We start from the raw sequence: 15,484 nt of genomic DNA on the forward strand, positions 1-15,484 counted from the left end.
TTAAATTATTTTATCAACTTGAAATACAGGCATATTTTTGTAGATGTGTTCCTAAAAATATGCATATATTTTTACGTTCGCATGTGATTTTTTTTAAACCCGTGTTTCCCCGTGTCCGAGCCGACCCGCACCCGTATCCGACACAGTTGGCTATTTTTCACCCGTTTGAGCAAAATGTGCGGTTGACCCGTCGGGTACCCGAACCCGTGCAGGACTCTATTTTAAAGTATAAAGACGGTAGCGGTCGGAACTCTGGTGGACCTTGGACGGAGCGGGCGGTCTGACTGACAATAGCCCGTGCACTCCCGACATCTTTTGACAGCGTATCCGCACTTCATTCTGACCACCTGTAGGCTACACCTAGCTCTGAGGAGCTGTTTGGTACTGAAACCATTGTCAGTCAACAACATTCTTTTTTTTTGCAAGGATGTTTGAAATAGTTTGGCAGAAAATAGCCTACTTCATTTGTCAGTAGGGCAATATGGTTTTCGTTTATGTTGCTTGAGTGATTTGAGTGATAGGCTTTGTCCTATTTAATTTATGCTATTTATATTTCATAATTTTTTTCTGTGACATTTTTTTCTCTGCTGACAGTACAATGTTAAAATAATATTTATATTGACACGAACACGATTTTTGTATAGCATTTATAATTGTTATAGGCTACTTAATCTCTCTCTTTCCGTTAGAGACATTTAAATGTGAGATTCTGGAAATGAGATATTAATTTTGCGGACCCGTCAGGTCGGGATATAAAGCGTGAACACCGAGTGTATTTTAAGCGGTTTAATTTGTATCCATAGGCCTACTTCGTGTAGCTGGCCCGCCATCTACTGGCTAAAAAAAATATTGGCCCGCGGCCAAAGTTACTTGCCGACCCCTGCTTTATATTCATGAGAAGAAAATCATAATTATGACTTAAAAAGTCAAAATTGTGGCATAAAAGTTTAGACTTTTTCATAATTCTCACTTTTAATCTCGTAATTATGACTAATATGATTAATTTATCTTAATTTTGACTTTTTATGTCATAATTTTGACTTTTATTCTCGTATGACTTGTAATCATTTCTAAATTATCTTCTAATGTCTTCTTATTTTGACTTAATTTCTCGTTTTTATCTCATAAGCATTTAATGTATGTCATCATTTCGTTTTTTTTTTATTGTCATGATTATTTTTTTATTTTTTATTTTTTTCACTCGTCCTCACTCTCTCGGCAAATAAGAGTTGTCTACTCTACCCAAAGTGACATTTAAAAACATTACTTGAAAAATGGGAATCATCATCACCACTTAATCATGGAAAGTTTACCTTGACACCCACTGTCCCCCCATGTCCCACTGGTCAACGCCATTCGCGGCTGGCAGATTTTCGCTTACAGTTCTTCCCCCGACACGGTCTGTATGCAGCCAATAGAAAACAAGAAATGCTCATATTTTCCATAGCTATGCATGTGGACTGCAGACATATGCAATTGTAGTTAGTTAAAGAGAATATCTAATATAAAAGTATGTTTTCTTGCGAGCGACACACCTCTGGCCTCCAGAACCAACACGCTGAGTTGCGAGTTTCTCTTTTGCAGCCTTCGAGCCGCGCTGAGTCCTGACAGGCCCGCGCCAACGACGACTACGTCAAACTGATCTTCACTCATTCCTGCAGCGGGTTGATAAAATAGCTCGAGGGAATGTGTTGCACGGGCGAATATAACACCTCGATTATCCTGCAGAGAAACTGTAAAGCCAAGAATGGTTAAAGTTCGACTTTATGATGCACACTTGTTGCAGACAGTGAACGCACTTGGCACTTCGCCCTGATAAAGCGGACCACTGACTGCAGTGGGATGGGAGATATTCAGACCTCCCACTTATGTTAACTGATTATTCTCTCTACTTGGATTTCTGTATAAAACCTCCTAAAAAGTATGTGTATAGGCTATAGTAGCCTAACGTTACTTCAGTCACATTTAATAAATGAATGTTGCATTAACAAAATATCAAACTATGGCATTTGCAAACAATGTAAACTGAAATGTGTATGTAAACAGAAAAGAAAACAAACCAAACAAAAATATTAAAAACAACAATATGAAACCGCAAAAAAATAATATAAAAAAATGCACCTTTAAGGGTACAGCATTTTATTATTATTTTTTCTGACAGTGAATGCATTGTATGAATGTGTAATATTTAAAATACATGTAGCTTTATCATGTTGAATAATAATTTGAGCATTTGATTTAGACATGTTGATTTAGACATGAGACATGCAGAGATTTGTTCAGAAATGTAGTTCTATAGTGTAGAAAGTAGGATTTAGCGTTTCATGGAAATGAAAGAAAAAGTTGTGATCAGGTCATGAAGCAAATGTTGTGATCTCATTCTCATGTGCTATTGTGAAACCATATGTGCTCATATTTGCTATAATATTTACTATATAGTGTATGCATTTTAACTGTAGCCCAAACATAGCCCAAATGATTAGAATTGGTTTAACTGGGAAAAAAAAAAGACCTGCCCACCTGTCTTTCTGAATTGCATAACTGCCATTTGTTGACTATCGCAGCCTCACATATGTTTTAATGTAAGTAATCGTTCTCCCTTTCAATTATGTTAATGGTTCTCATTATATTCAAGCATGTGCATTTCTTAAAGATAAGGTTGCAGTGGCCTATTCATGAAGATGTGTGGAGCCTCACTGTTCATTGTGAAATAACCACCTTTAGATGGACTTCCACTGCATAGCTTGGTGAAAAGGCATAGCAAGAAAAGAAAGACTGTTTATTTTTGATAAAATAAAAAAATGCCCGGCAAGTTTATACTGAATCGTTATAATAACTTATTATTGTGTCCTTTGTTTTTCTGAGTGGAGTAACCAGTTGTCACCTGAGACCAGTCTCCGTGGACCATATCACCATGGCACCACCTTCACTTGATACCAGAAGTGACTTGTTGTCTCACAGTGGAGCCATTCAGAAGGTGACGTGCATGAGGACTAAAGCACAGAGATGAACTGGCCCTCCCCTCCATCTGTAAGTTTCTATAAATAATTCCATTTTATCTGTTTTCATGGCCTATTTTCCTGCTCAGATGAACATTCACGCAGAGGAACCAGTTATTCCAGTCGATCAGCATAAAAGCAGCCAAAATGTTTCGTCTTGTGTTGTATAATGCATGGTGCAGGATAGATTTTGGTGAACAATGAGGTTACAGGCTCTCAAAATCGTGTAGGAGGAAGAATGGAGTGCGTTACAAAAAGAAAAACAACAAAGATGTGTTTTTTCTCTCTCAGTAGGAAGTAGATAAGAAACTTTTCACTCTGTGAATGTCCTCGGGTCACAACAGGTGCGTATTTTTTACTTTTTGCTACAGTGTAATATTTTCCAGGTTTTGTGTCCTATTTTTTCTATGTATATGCATTGTAATTATAGACTACCATTGAATTGTTTTATAACAAGTGGGAATTACTAATTTTGGGACATTTTGTGGACATTCGCTAGTAAAGTGACACTAAAAATAATTTAATGCTTAAAATAAAATAGTAACACTTTACAATAAGGTTCCATTTGTTAACATTAGTTAACTGCATTAGATTACATGAACAAACAATAAAACAAATCCTTTCTTAATCTTAGTTGATGTTAACTTATATACATATATATATATGTTCGTCAACAACACAAGCTTTTGCACCCCCTGCTGGTGAGATCGACTAACAGCAGATGGAGAGTATGCTCGGCAATCTACTGCTTTTCCTGCAGTTCCTGGATGTCTATGTTGAATTTACTGTCGAATTTGAACCACTGAATTTGTGGAAGCGAATTTGCAAAGCGAAATAAAATGGACCGAAAAATGCCTGTTGAATATTATAGGCTGTATTTTTAAAAAAATTGGATATTTTGGAAGTGAAATATGAAAGGTGAATATGGATTATTGAATTTTTAATAATGTAAATGTGTTTGAAATGTTTTTAATTGAAATATTCACAGCTTAAATATTCAACCATGTTGAATTTCGGCCCATAAAAATGCAAGCCCTAAAAATACAATGCATTAAAATGCAAGCATGGTTAATGTAATGCCTATTTTTTTTCAAGTAGTGCAATTCAACAGGCTTTTTATTTCAAAAACATTTGACATTATTTTTCTTCCATACTCACATTCATTCTCTGTTCGGTCTATGTTGCTTTTAGCGTGTGTTGCCCTGCCTGACTGTTTACCTTCCGTGTTGTCTTCATTAAATTACATGTTGGAACTTAATCTTCATCTTCATCTTCCTTCCTGCAACCACCCGTAACAGAAGACCAAACCATGTCTAGATTACGCAGCGAAGTTTGCGACCGTGGCTAATTTTTTGTCTTTCTCAGAGGAGTTTTTTCCGTCTCGCCATCACCTGCCCCTTCGACGACGAGACCCTGAAGTCACTGTTCTGGATCAGGGCGAACTATCATCATCCAGCTGACCTCCCACTACCGGTCTGAACTGAAAAGAAGCAATCATCCAGTGTCTGGAGAGCATCCTTCCCCGATCCAGAACACAGCCAGACCCAGAGCCCAAATCACCACCATCGACCGCGGAGAATTCATGTGGTGAATTCCCCCCGCAGACGGAGAGCTACCCCCTGCCGCAACGCATCAGCCAGAGCCCAAGGAGAAGAGGACAGTGCTAACCCTCGCCCCGGAAGTGGAGCTCCATCATGAGTCTGACCAGGGGCGTGAGCCCACGACATCAGCGGACGAGGGAGTCGTGACTACAGACGATGAGGAATGGCTGATTGACTTCAATGAGGAATTATCAACTCCTACCCTATCCCACCTGGTACCTTCATCATTGCTGTTTTGGAACAGTACCATTGACTGTATAAACTATGAACTATTATTTTCATCGACCTACATAGACTGTGTCATACTCACCATCATTCTGTTGAGATTTCTTCTGCCATCACGGTGAAGCTCAGCCAGTCCTCCAGCCCCTCCACTGCCGGATATCAGCAGCCCTGCGCCGTCTCCGTGGAAGCCCTGCTATGACGTCGAGCTGCAGGTCGTGTTACCACCAGCAGCGTCAGTGCGAGAGGATCCTGTCGGCTCCGTCTTGGCTCCTCCCACCTTCGGCTCCACCGGGTTCCCTCGTCCTGCCGGCTCCCCCTTGGTCAGTCGTTACACCACTTCCGCAACGGACTTGCAGACCGTCCACTGCACTCCGTCCCTCCACCCCTACGGCTGCCGCAAGTTCCTCCTTCCCCTCGGCGTCGCCTCTGTCCTCCATCCCACCGGCTCCACCTCAGCCCTCGGGTTCTCTGGCTCCGCCTCAGACGTTCGTCGCCGTGGCATTGCCTTGGTCTGCATAGCCAGTGATGTCGCTCGTCTGCTCCTGTGGATCCATCGGCCACACGCGGTCGTCCCCCAGCTGTCGTCAGCCACTACACCACCTTGGCTCCTCCCTCCCTCGACTCCGCCGTGGGCTGTCGGCACTGGGGAGCTCTGGGTCTGTGCCTGTGAACTATTGCCATCATCGCTGCCAGGGGATCGTCATCCCCACATCAATCCTCTGTCACCGTCTCCTGTCACCACTCCTTCGCCACCTCCTTGTCCACCCCCTCCATCCCTCCCTCCCTCCCTCACCTCTGCTACTACGGCAATAGGTCACACCTACTGGGAGGGGGCGTTCTGTCACCATTATGTTCAATTTAGTTTCTTTATGATGGACTTTAAGGGCGCTTTCACACTGGCAGTTTAGTGCGGACCGGGGCACGGTTTGCATGAAAAATCGCTAATGTGAACGCTGTCATCGGACCCGGGTGCGCACTAGAGTACCGAACCCGAGACTACCTGGAGGAGGTGGTCTGAGCTCGGTTGCTCCCGAACCGTGGCGCGGTTCGCGTTAATGTGCAAGCAACACGGACTCGGGTGCGCGCTTGTTCAGGAAGTATAGTATCCCGCGCATGCGTATCACTGTCGAAATCATTGTTTCCTCACACACGACAACCATGAGTGGCAGGGGAACGTTGTGGGACACTGAAGAGGTGATGTCTCTCACTATGTTGTGCATAATAGCACCAAAAAAACAGACAAATTACAGCTATGCTCAGTCGAGTTGTATTATCCATGCATTTTCCGTGTGCGTTTGCGATGACGTAAGATCACTGCAAACGCACCTGGGTTCGATACAACTAATTGAGTGTGAAACCAGACCAACGCTGCGGGGGGCGCCGGGAACTAGCGCACTCGGGTTCGGACCGCAGCAAACGAACCCAGTGGAAAAACGCCCTTAGTTTGTTTTCATTCCCATCATGTGCTCCTTTGTTCAGTTTTCCGGATCCTCGTTATTAGTTAATTTGTGTCAGCTGTGTTCTATTAATCATCCTCATTTGTGTTTGCTATATAAATTGGTCCCTCACATTCATTCTCGTGTCTACGTTGCTTTTAGCGTGTGTTGCCCTGCCTGTCTGTTTATCCTTTGTGTTAACTTTCATTTAATGACGTGTTGGAACTTAATCTTAATCTTCATCTTCATCTTCATCTTCATCTTAATCTTAATCTTAATCTTAATCTTAATCTTAATCTTAATCTTAATCTTCATCTTCATCTTCATCTTCATCTTCATCTTCATCTCCATCTCCCTTCCTGCAACCACTCGTGACAGAAACAAATGTCTTGCTTATTTTTTAGTTAATGTTAGTTAATCCATAAACTAATGTTAACTAATGGGACGTTATTTTAAAGTGTTACCAAAATAGCAAACTAAGACCGAACAAATTACTGGTATAAAATATCAATCCTTTTTGCAGTCTCTTTTCATTTCTAGGCTTAAGCGTGTGTCTTAAAAACTTCACTCAGCTGAATGGGAGGAAGTGTCACGAAAAAGTGTGTCCAAACATGAATGTACAAAACTGCTGCTGCAACACAAGGTACTGTATGTAAGAACTGAATGTTCAAAATATGGTACCCAGCAAGACATGCTCATTATCTTCCTCAAATTTATTTCAGTCATGATCCTCTCCTCTAGCTTTCACTCTCTTTTTACTTTCTTCTCTCACAGATGTCTAAAATGGCCTTGTGTTAGACGAAGAAGTTTGTCCCCGGTGTCCTCATTTGTGATATTGACTGCGCTCGTCGTGTTTCTCAAAGCAAGTAAGTTTCTTTGCAAAAAACTTACTGTACTTTCAAACTTGATTTCCAGCCCAATTTGTAGCTACTAGACCAGATAATATGGCATTCTGCTCACAACCCTGCTAAAATTCTTCAATTAGGCCTGAAAGTTTTCCTTCATCCAAGTCATGGATGTATGATGGGATTTATTCACAAGCATCTGGACAAAATCCAGATATTTGTCATTTGGAGAGTTTCATTATATGAGCCCATATGAATCATTTATGAGGGAGCACCAGGATGGAACTTCAGTATGAAACCAGGATTTTTGGAATTACAGGCTAATTGAAAATAATCATCCTTAGACTTTAAATGACAAAGAAAAAAGCTGAATGACCTAGAAAGAACAGAATAATTAAAACGACTAGTTATTCTCATAACTTATTTCATTTTCAATTAGATTTGAAGCTTTAATATATCATAGTTCAAAGAAAAGTGTCTTTGTAGTTTGTTGAGGAAATTGTATATTTACAGTCTGAAAACATTTGTATTCAGTTTGTAGTTCTAAAATGACAGAGTTTGCATTTTCAGTCCGTGGATTCCCTCTGAAATTAGAATAGTAGTTTTCAATGAATGTGTAAAATTACACAGTCATACCTAAAATATGAACTCTGGAACCATTGTGTGCTAAGTTGATAACAAGTTGCATAATTCCATCTTCTATGACATAATAATGACCTTTTATCTTGTAAGTTTGACTTGTCATGATTATGACATTTTATCTCATCTTTTGATCTTTATCTCATAATTATGATTTAGTATCTCATAATTTAGACCTTTTATATCATAATAATTACTTTTTATCTCATAATTATGTTTTACCATATGCGAATTTTGGTTTTCATATTAATAATATTCAACAAAACATGAACATTTCTTCATGTAGTTAAGCAGCCTTTTTTACTCATAAATAAAAAAATACTGTTCTAAAATCCCATTAAAAATAAAGAGAAGCTGATATCGATAAGTCTTCTAGGTTGGCATAGTCATTGACGTCATGACTAAACATCTCTTCAGAGAATTTTGCAAGTAGATGCACATCAATCTTTTGCAGATGTGTCAGTTGCGATGAAAGTGACCTCCAGTGGACCACAGACTATACAGATGGCTCAAGGGGAACCTGTTACACTAGACTGCACCTACACGTCAAGTCCAGCAGACATCGGCGAGCTTGACATTGAGTGGTCAGTTGTCAGTCCAGACACTACAAAAAAAGACCAGATGGTGCGTAAGGCTCTGCTTATATCAGTGAAATTATATAATCTCCTTAGGCACTGCTTTGACCAGACTCTTACTGATGATTTACGTATGTTTTAAAACACAACTATCAACTTGTACTGTTATTTAAATCTGTTGTCTATTAGATCATATCATATACAGGTGGAAGGAGATATACCCATGGTGACCCTGCTTTAATGAAAGGTGTGGACTTCACAGCTTTAGACCCTGCCCAGGGAGATGCATCTCTATCTATCACCTCGCTGATGGTCAGTCATGCTGGAACGTATCAGTGCAAAGTTAAAAAGGCACCTGGGGTGGACAGTCGGAAAATATCTCTGATTGTGATGGGTAATGTCATGTATTTCCAGTCTTTGAACACTATACAGAGCATTTCTATGAGGAATCTTTAAAGACGCCATTGAAACAGAAGTGGCTGCCATAATCTTTTCTTCCCTATTGTGACGTTGAAATGTAGGGCGGGGCTTGATTTTGTCCATGTGGAATTGATTGGATTGTTGTGGTTTGCTATTGGTCGATCTCATGTGATTGACAGGTTGTCTCGCCCTTGTTTCAGTAAACACATCAAAGAAGAGAAGAGATGTCACTGCAAGAGTGAGGGGAAGTTATTTTGGTTAAAGATGACCAGAATTTTATTTTATTTTTTATGGGATTAGGGATCATGGATAAAGCAATTTAAAGAATTTGAAAGAATCACATTAAATTGCGAGTATATGATACATCAGGCATCTAAGGAAAATGTATTTGTACATCTTCCAATAATCATTATTGCATTGCATTATATGATTTGCCCCCAATAATAAAAAATACAGAGATTTGTTATAACACATTATTGGGAGATATAGAGTGACAACTGATATTTATATGCATTTTATCTAAGTAGTCTGCTATACTGTTATATAGATCTCATTGACTTACATCACACGCTATCAGAATTTCATGTTACTTTTTGGCCATAGAAATATCAGCATATGCACCAAATTGCATATTTATGCCCGGTCTGGGCATCTAAATAAAACGCAGATGTTTTTCCCCATTGAATATGAACTCCATTATTCTCATTTCATAGCCTAATGTGAGCCATCAAATCCTGATGTAGGTCTATCATATATAATACTCAACAAAAAACACATATGCAAAGTTTTTTTTTTTTTTTATTTTTTTTTTTAAAGGAGCTGTATGTAAGAAATGTATTTCAATTAATCATAAAATGTCCCTGATATGTCACTATACATTAAGAAATCATGTTCATTTCAAATACTTATATCACTGACAACAGTAGTCCGGCCAGGATATTGTCATTTAAAAAGTGAAGTTGCAGCCCTCAACTGATGTTGATGTTGTCATCTTGTGTTTTGGCCTGAAGCTCCACCCTCCACCTATCTACCAATCACGAAGTCAGTAGTGTTTCGGCATCCGGGTTGCCATCTCAGCTCTAGTTACCACAGCTGCAGCTACAAACGTTCGTGCTGGATCCTGCAGCATATCTGGCAACCTCGAGTCAGGGGGGAGGGGGAGGGGATACACCGCTCTACAGTAATTTGAAAGTGATTGCAGTACCAGTTTTGGCCACAATCTTACATATGGCTCCTTTAAAATATTTTGTCTAAAGGCTCCATAACTCTTCCATTACAAAGAATTTGATTTTTCTCACAGCAACAAAGGGCTCAACCAATGGTGTGAGTTTGGGGGTGGAGTTATCGGTTGGTTTGACCAATAGAAGTGAGGAGAAGTGTTCAGGCAACCTGTTTTACCTCCAACAAAAGTTCCCAAGTTCTTCTAGTATAATACTTTTTGTTCAAAATTTTATTTTTCCTTGATTTTGAAAGGATTACATTGAAGAGAAGAGACGTCTTTGAGGAAAATTGCCATGCACCATTTCTCAGCAGTGTTTTCGGCTCCCTACAGAACTGCACAATGCAATCATTCAATTGTATGGGAGAATAACAGTGTTTTGGCTCTCTCTGTGTGGTAGTGAGGCCGTCCGTGCCGAAGTGTTGGGTTGATGCTGGCGAAGCTGTGGGTGAGACAGCATCTCTCCGCTGCAGATCGGATCAAGGCTCTGCACCTCTGCTGTATTCATGGAGGAGAGAGAGCGGAGGTTCCATTCCTCCAGACGCCATTCAGAGTTAGTGCTACCTCTGGTGGTAACGTATTGTAATGAAATGCTGCTTTTCCATCAGTGATTCCAAACAGTTTTGACTCTATAAAATAGTATGCAAACCATCACTTTGATAGCTAAATTACGTCTTTTATTTTTATATATAAATTATGGCTTTTGCAAAAGAATGTGGAGCCAATACAATTTACTGTATGGATTATTTAACAATTTATTTGATTAATGCCCAATATACACCCTTAAAAATAAAGGTTATTTTCTGACATTGATGGTTCCATAAAGAACCTTTAACTTCCATGGAACCTTTCCATTCCACAAAAAGGTTATTTAAAGTGGATTTAAATAAAAAATAAAATAAAAAATAAAATAATCTTTTAGAAAATGGTTATTTTATGAACTGATGACTAAAATGTTATTTGGGAAGTCAAGAATGCTTCTTCTATTGCATTGCTGTGGAAAAATACCCTTTTTAAACCTTTCTTTTTAAAAGTGTGTTATGAGACTTATATAATATATTAATTTCTAGCACTGTTAAAGTGTTTTAAATAAATTAATTGGTAATACAAGCAAATCAGATGTGAGAAAAACCTAACAGTTATTTTATTTATAAATAAAATCCTTATAGAGCATTAAATAAATTGTGTTAGAAAGATTGTCATTATTGTTATTATTATGTATTTTATCTATCTATCTATCTATCTATCTATCTATCTATCTATCTATCTATCTATCTGTCTGTCTATCTATCTATCTATCTATCTATCTATCTATATATGAGATTGCATTGTCTATATATATACTGAGTAAATTAAAAAAACATTATTTATTTTGTTTTTTAATCAATTTTCCAATTGATACGTCCCAAAATGGCTAGGAGGGGACGTTTTGTCAATTAATTTCTGTGGAGGATTTGTACCTATTTATATTAATATACAGGAGGAAAAGAACGCCACAGATTTATTTTAATTAATGAGATTTAATGCATGTTTTTTTCTCTCTATATACATTAGACTCCCTCACAGGAGAACTTCTTATCAGTAACCACTCCATAAGCCACTCCGGTGTCTATTCCTGCGAAGTTTCCAATTCTGTCGGGAAAGAGAGCTGTCGGCTTAACCTTCAAGCTGTGAAGCGTATGTGAAGCGCATAGACACACTCCAGTGATTTGAAGCTAACTGATTATTCATAATGGTCAGTCTTAATAATCATAATCTTTCACAGCTCCTAACAGAGCGGGGGTCATCACAGGCACTGTTGTTGGGTGTTTACTCCTCATCATGATCGTCCTGCTCATTATATGGCTTCTCGTCTTCAGATGTAACAGGAATCGACAGGAGAAAGAGTTCTCCAATGAGATTAAGTAATAAGACCCCTCCATTTTCCTCCATGAATCCCTCCATTTCCTTCAATCATGTGAACTTTGATGATGATAACAAGACATTCTGGCTCTGTTTTCTTTCTGTCTTTAAAGAGAGGATGCTCCTGCGCCTGAGAGCCGTCCTACCAGCCGAATCTCCAGCTTCCGTTCAGGTGTGGCCTACAGCCAGGTGGGCCAAACCCAAGCTGAGCATCCACCCTCTACTAACACCAGCTACAGCACTGCAAAGTATGACAGCAGATTTGGCTACGCTGTATGAGGAGTCATACTTATTATACTGTAGATTGCCATTGGTTTACAGTCAAAGGTACAATATGTAACTTTTTGCTCTGTAGTGGTTAAAAAACAAAAATGGACGCATTTTGCGGAAGAACATTGTTTTGGTTGTGCTTCGTGTGAATATGACCATTCACAATAGAAAATGCTTTACAATGAACTCTGTTAGAGAGCTACATATGACAGTTTTTCTGTTCAATAAAATACCTTACTCACCTGTTGAGTAATAAAAACGCCATCTCTGTGTCACTTTTACAACATTTCAAATCCCTCGTTCTCAGTCTCCAAAAAGCCAAGCCAATGTTGATTCTTGTTTTATTACGAGCTCTGTCACGTTCTCTTTTTGCCGGCAGATGCTTTTTTTAAAACATTTTTTATGGGTGATTCCCCAGAGGTTCGAGATTTAGCAGCTCCAAGACAAGCTTTCTCGCTAATTATGACAACGAACCTATGCCACTCCCACACCATACACGAGTGCTTCTCAAACGGAAAGCTGCATCCTGGTGAGGCTCTGTCCTTCTTAATCCAGTCCTTTTAAGGCTTGTAGGCTAGAGTCAGGGTTGGCAGGTCTGCTCAACAATGCCCGCCCTATTGCTTATAAAAACTAGCCCAATCGCGTCCCCGTGAAAACGTGTTCTGGGGGTAAAGATCATGTTTCTTCAAAAACTACTAGCGGCAGCAGAATAAAAGTAGCCTAATTCCGTAGGAAAACAGATGGTTTAGTAAGTGCACATGGCTGCGTCACACATGTTATCGCCCCCTACAGTCACGGCATGAAAATACAATTAAAACTTAATTTTGGAAAAATACTTTGTATTAAAAATCTTTAAATGAACTGACATTCTATTAATGCAATACAGTGAATGACAACTGTCTGTGATCTCCCAGTGGCTTAATTTGCCACTAAACCTGATTAATTTACGCCAAAACAAAAGATAACATGTATGACTCGTTTTCTGTCAGTTCTTTTTCATGAATTGGAATGTGCGCACAGGATTGTGGGTGATTGAAAGACGTAAAGGATACACTTGACTGTTCTCTGTCTCCTCTCCACCAATAAGCTGGTGTGTGGTGGGCGCTCTGGCGCAATATGGCTGCCGTCACATCATCCAGGTGGATGCTGCACATTGGTGGTGGTTGAGGAGATTCCCCTCTTCTATGTAAAGTGCATTGAGTGCAGAGAAAAGGGCTATATAAATGTAATAAATTATTATTATTATTATTATCCAAAGGACACAAAACAAAGGCTGCCTTCCAAGGGTCCTTTAAATTGAGACGGAGCTTGATGACGTGGTAGCCAAGATATGCAGCTTTACTAGGACTCAGTCTTCAGGTTGAGACAGCACCCATAGTAGCAGGAGCAATTTTTCGGATATGACGAGACAAGAAAGGGCGAGTGTCGTATGTACGCAATTTCCAGCGAAAACCATCCTGCCAAGTCTAAAATATAAACACTTATAATAGACTTATAATAGACCATAGTGAATAAGGGTAAGACGAAATCACATTTTGGAAGAAGGATTGATTATGTATGTTGACTCAGGTTACCTTTTATTTCATTCTTTGAAGAAAAGGTTCTATATAGAACCTTAAAGGATTCTTTATTATAACCTTTTAGGGGTTCCCATCATGGGATCATTTTATGGATTTAGATTTAATTAAATTCATTTAGTTTTAATTCATTTTTATTTTAATAAAATGTTATGAATTAAAAACACACTTTATCACAAGAAAGAAATTATAAATAATCTGTTAAACATGAAAGTATTATGCAATCATTTACGATATTTCTCCTTATAGAACCTTTTTGGCACAAACTGTTCTTTCAAATTGAGTCAAGAATCCTTGGGTTCTATGTAGAACCCCATTTCTTTCTGTCAAGATACAATATGGAACCAAAATGTTATGTCTTGTAATTGTGTAACATTCAATGTAATAAAGTTTAATATGAGAGAATGATACATTATTCCTCAGATTAGTGATGCAAAACCAGATCTCATGTAAGATGATATTGGTAAAGCTCTTAAGGCCTAAATAAAAAAAAATTGTGAGGCGTCCATTATTGATTTTTTCTTCTTCTTTTTTTTCTGTGTTTTTTAATCAGTTTTAAAATTTAACAATTTAAAAAAATGTTTGTTTTGCTGTTGTTTTATATCTACTTATTCATCCTAAAGATGTTACTGAAATACATTTGAATGATAGTTATTTTTTGTTTTGTTTTTACAAGAAGGATGACATGTCTTTGTTTTTGCCCATAAAAAATAATGGTAGCACTTTATTTTACAGTCCTGTTCCCCATATACATATACTTATTACACAGTTATTGTACAGTAATTATTATAGTAAGTAAGTACAACCTACCTACCTACCCCTTAACCTAACCTTAAACCATGTAGTGACCTTATATTACCCAGGACTTAGGTAAGTATACTGTAACGTAAGTGCACGAACTGTCAAATAAAGTGCAATCAAAATAGTTCTGTTTGTACTATTAAGATTTGCAGATGTTATACTGAAAGGTTAACGTTATAAAAGGTTTAAACTGAAATAGGAATTTTAAGCAATTACCTGTATGTTAAATTTGAGAATAAAATGTATTGTATAAAATAAAAATTCAATTTGCATTGTATAAAATGAAGATAATTTTTTTTGACAAATAACAGATATTAAAAAATCAAGATTTTTGGTTAAGATATGAATGAAAGTCTATTAAGCTGTTGACTTTTGTACATATTTTATGTAGTATCTAAATTAATATGCAGTCATAAACACCACTTGACTAATAATTTTAAAATAACTATACATTTTTTTTTTACAAATTTTACATGAAGTTGAGTAGTGTCTGAGAGTACATTTAAAATCTGGGCTTCAAAATATATTTTAAATTTGGAAGTGTTTTAACAAAGAGACAATATGACTTACAAATAAATATTTAACATTCTACTTTATCTCTAGGTCACACACACACACAAAAAAAGAAACTATTTTGACAATGAGTATGAGAGCTTTGAACAGATGTTTCATTGTTTTTGCTTGTTTTTGATCATTTTCAAATCATGTTGGAGAACATATAAAAAATTAAAAAAGGTTTGTTGCCGCTAAAGTGCTGTTATCAATAAAGTTAAAGGGGTATATAAATATACATTTTTTCCAGAATTTTCAGTTAAACATTTTACTCACATTGTTATTCGAATAATAAATTGTAATATCTAGAGAAATGTAATAAAATATCTGTTATCATACCATATGAGTTATCGTGTCAACCACTCATACACCTCTAGAGGGCGTCATCGTCCACTGCGTCGATTTTGAAAAGGGGAGGGGAGA

General features: G+C 38.0%; 2 protein-coding genes across 4 annotated transcripts in view; one reads left to right on the forward strand and one right to left on the reverse strand.

Moving 5' to 3' along the window:
• LOC309489580 (putative flavin-containing monoamine oxidase A) overlaps positions 1-1,815 on the reverse strand; it is a 55,980-nt gene extending 54,165 nt beyond the window's left edge. The window contains exons 1-2 of the mRNA XM_082158417.1: positions 1,536-1,815; positions 1,314-1,401 (exon numbers count right to left, since the gene is read on the reverse strand). Coding sequence (XP_082014543.1) covers positions 1,314-1,401; positions 1,536-1,653 — 206 coding nt within the window. The 5' untranslated portion in view covers positions 1,654-1,815. The remainder of the gene's footprint in view (positions 1-1,313; positions 1,402-1,535) is intronic.
• Positions 1,794-14,214, forward strand: vsig8a (V-set and immunoglobulin domain containing 8a). 3 transcript variants are annotated; one of them, XM_082158430.1, is made up of 10 exons: positions 1,794-1,921; positions 2,866-3,343; positions 6,785-6,904; positions 7,036-7,127; positions 8,200-8,369; positions 8,510-8,714; positions 10,360-10,512; positions 11,514-11,636; positions 11,725-11,863; positions 11,975-14,214. In XM_082158430.1, exons 2-10 carry the CDS (start codon positions 3,324-3,326, stop codon positions 12,138-12,140), a joined length of 1,188 nt encoding a protein of 395 aa, XP_082014556.1. In that variant the 5' UTR covers positions 1,794-1,921; positions 2,866-3,323; the 3' UTR covers positions 12,141-14,214. The 3 variants fall into 3 exon arrangements, with proteins under 3 accessions (XP_082014556.1, XP_082014555.1, XP_082014557.1); XM_082158429.1 differs by lacking the exon at positions 1,794-1,921 and having other exon boundaries at positions 2,292-3,343; XM_082158431.1 differs by lacking the exon at positions 1,794-1,921 and having other exon boundaries at positions 2,292-3,343; positions 6,802-6,904.
• The last annotated feature ends 1,270 nt before the right edge of the window (positions 14,215-15,484 follow it).

The sequence above is a fragment of the Leuciscus leuciscus genome, assembly GCF_965113295.1.
Source record: "Leuciscus leuciscus genome assembly, chromosome: 24".
Classification (NCBI taxonomy): domain Eukaryota; kingdom Metazoa; phylum Chordata; class Actinopteri; order Cypriniformes; family Leuciscidae; genus Leuciscus; species Leuciscus leuciscus.

Bases quoted from the DNA above. Each gene is read 5' to 3' on its own strand.
- vsig8a (XM_082158430.1), top strand. From the start codon at position 3,324: ATGTCCTCGGGTCACAACAG. The intron at 6,905-7,035 runs GTACTGTATGTA...CTTCTCTCACAG, and splicing joins AACTGCTGCTGCAACACAAG to ATGTCTAAAATGGCCTTGTG. The intron at 11,637-11,724 runs GTATGTGAAGCG...AATCTTTCACAG, and splicing joins TAACCTTCAAGCTGTGAAGC to CTCCTAACAGAGCGGGGGTC.